Here is a 3,155-nt window from a genome sequence, read left to right on the forward strand (position 1 = left end):
ATTCTGAGCAGTGGGCTTTACTTTTCTAGATTACCTGCAAAAATGGTGTCCTATGACACACATGAAAAAAAGAGAAATCTTGTTTTAGAATAATAGTCACAGTAAGAAAAAGTGCAAGGTTTAATTTTGGATCGATCTCAGTATGGCTGACTGATATAAACATCTTTTCAAACTAAATTTCCACTGAGTGTAAAAAAAATGCTTTCTAAATCCTCCTTCTTCTTTTAGTTTTTAAAGTTTAAGATCTTCATGGTGATTTTTCCTTATTCTTTTCACTCAGGCTTAAAAAACCCCTTTCGGGCTACTTTTTTGGTCAATATTTATATGTATTTCAGAATCTAAGTTTAAGATACTTTATTACATTCTCTTTTTTTATTACATTCTCTTTTATTCTATATTTTTCTTTTTTTAAATTTTCAATGGCCAAAATATAAAGATTGACAGGATAACAGACACAACACCATATATTTAGAGCAAAACACATCTTTTGTTTATTCCTTCTTCCCCTACCAGTACCAATTATTAAATTTTCTAATGAAAAGTTTTCTCTGATTTTTGCATTTATTTCAGAAGAGATGTGAAGATTTCCTTCATGCTTACTTTGCAGACTAGGAACAATAAGTAATTTGTACTTATAATTTCTATTAAGTACAGCAAGTTTAATTATTTATTTAATAGTCCCTCAATTAAGTTTTTCAAGCATTGTTCAGCACTTTGGAACATTTATAAAATTCTTCAACAAGAAAATTTGCCAGAATTATATTTTCTGATAAAAAGTTCTTACAGAAAAGCATATTGAATAAAAGTTAAACATGTTTTCCAATTTCTTCATGACAAGGCAATCTAACACATTAAACCATTATGCATACTTGTCTATGTGAAGGGATAGGAAAGACTACAAAGGTAGATGATCAAAAAGGAATTAGGACAAGGAGGAAAGAAAAATAGACAAAATAAGACACACTAATTGTGGGTATTGGTTGCTTTGTTGAAAGGAGAAGAGCCAATAGGACAAGTTTCCCAATTTATAATCTTGGTCAAGACTCCCAAGACTCTTGGTCACCATGGTAAATTGCAACATCAGTAATAGCAGCTCCTTCATTTTCATCTTGATGGAACTGCCAGGACTAGAAGATGCCCACCATTGGACAGCCATCCCTGTTTGTTCTATATATTTCCTCTCTTTCCTGGGAAACATTGCCATCATATACATTGTCAAGTCCGTGCCTAGCCTCCACACCCCAATGTACCTTTTTCTCTCCATGCTCTCAATGGCAGACTTGGGTCTCTCTGCCTCCACAATGCCCTCCATGGTGGCTGTCTACTTTCTGGGCCATAGAAAGATAAATGCAGCTGCGTGCTTTGCCCAGTTGTTCTTTATCCACACCTTTGCAGTCATTGAATCTGCTGTGCTTCTCGCCATGGCTTTTGACCGCTGTGTTGCCATTTGTGAGCCACTGCGTTACGCCACCATCCTTACCAACTGGCGCATCAGTGCCATTGGATTGGCAATTGTCATTCGAAGTGCTGCCCTTCATCTGCCTTTGCTTGTTCTCCTTAACAACCTGAATTTCAAGTCCATCAGCGCCCTGTCTCATTCCTACTGTGTCCACCCTGATGTTCTAAAGCTGTCCTGCTCTAATACTCGGGTCAATGGTGCACTTGGACTGTTTGTGGTGCTCTCCACTCTGGGACTTGATGTTCTACTGATCCTCTTTTCTTATGTGTTGATTCTCTATACTGTTCTGAGCATTGCCTCCCATGCAGAACGGCTCAAGGCCCTCAATACCTGCATCTCACACATTTTTGCCGTCTTACTCTTCTACACACCAACCATCAGTCTGTCCATGGTCCATCGTTTTGGGAAAAAGTTGCCAGCTCATGTCTATATGCTTCTCTCTTACCTTCATTTCCTTGTTCCCCCTATGCTCAATCCTATTGTCTACACCATCAAGACCAAGGAAATCAGAGTTCGAATCCTTAGGATGCTCCACCCTAAGAAGTTCTGAAATTCTGGACATAGGAACTGTAGGATATTTTGAAGAACAGGACACTAGACACTTAGAGCAGAACACTCTTTTATTCCTTCCTTCTTTTTTGAACAAAACATCCTAGAAATACAATCCAGGATAAATATATTTATGGTTTGCTTCACCAAACAAACAGGCCAAAATAGTATCTAATTTTACATAGATTTGTTCTTGCTATGGTTTCAGTCCTTGAGGAATCCCCAGTGTCGTTTCTCCCTTCATGGATGTTCCAATCTAGTGAAAGAAAGAAACAAACATACACTAAGGAAAGCTATCAGTTATCTAGAAAAACATAACAATTATGAACAGTTTGCAAATGAAATGCAAGACTTTATTTATGAATGTATATTGTCTAAATATTTGACAAACATTATCTTATTCTCCCATACTTTAAATGAAGTAAAAAAAAAATTGGAAAATAATTTAGTGCCAGTAAATTTTGGTCTTAAAAAAATGCAAATTTAAGTATGTTGTTGTTATTATTCCTATAAAATAAGCAATTTATAATGTTATTTAAAATATTAAAACAATGTTCACAATATTGAAATGCAGAAGAAATGCTATATTCCAAAACTGTACTCCTCCAGGGAAATAGGTCTTGGAGAAAGTCATGTCCCTTAAATACAGACAAAACAGAACTGTTTTATTTTGGTCAATCATTTAGAAATCTTTTCTTTTTTATTATAGATTTTTATTGACAAAACATACTCATGGGTAATTTTTCAACACTGACCCTTGCTAAAACTTCTGTTCCAACTTTTCCGCTCCTTCTCTCCACATCCCCTAGATGGCAGGTAGTCCCATACATATTAAATATGTTAAAGTATATGTTAAGTACAATATATATATATATATATACATATTTAGACAGTTTTCTTGCTGCACAAGAAAAATCAGATTTATAAAGAAGGTAAAAATAACCTAGGAAGAAAAACAAAAATGAAAGTAAACTATAACAAAAAGAGTGCAAATGCTATGCTGTGGTCCACACTCATTTCCCAGTGTTCTTTCACTGGGTATAGCTGGTTCTGTTCATTACTGATCAATCCTCTCATTGTTGAAGAGAGCCACTTCCATCAGAATTGATCCTCAGATAGTATTGTAGTTGAAGTGTATAATGATCTC

At 35.3% G+C, this 3,155-nt stretch overlaps 1 protein-coding gene across 1 annotated transcript; it reads left to right on the forward strand.

Moving 5' to 3' along the window:
* Nucleotides 1–1,064: 1,064 nt before the first annotated feature.
* Nucleotides 1,065–2,009, forward strand: LOC127558123 (olfactory receptor 51G2-like). Its single transcript, XM_051991352.1, has one exon. It carries the CDS (start codon nucleotides 1,065–1,067, stop codon nucleotides 2,007–2,009), a length of 945 nt encoding a protein of 314 aa, XP_051847312.1.
* The last annotated feature ends 1,146 nt before the right edge of the window (nucleotides 2,010–3,155 follow it).

This window comes from Antechinus flavipes, chromosome 3, assembly GCF_016432865.1.
Source record: "Antechinus flavipes isolate AdamAnt ecotype Samford, QLD, Australia chromosome 3, AdamAnt_v2, whole genome shotgun sequence".
In the NCBI taxonomy this organism is placed as follows: domain Eukaryota; kingdom Metazoa; phylum Chordata; class Mammalia; order Dasyuromorphia; family Dasyuridae; genus Antechinus; species Antechinus flavipes.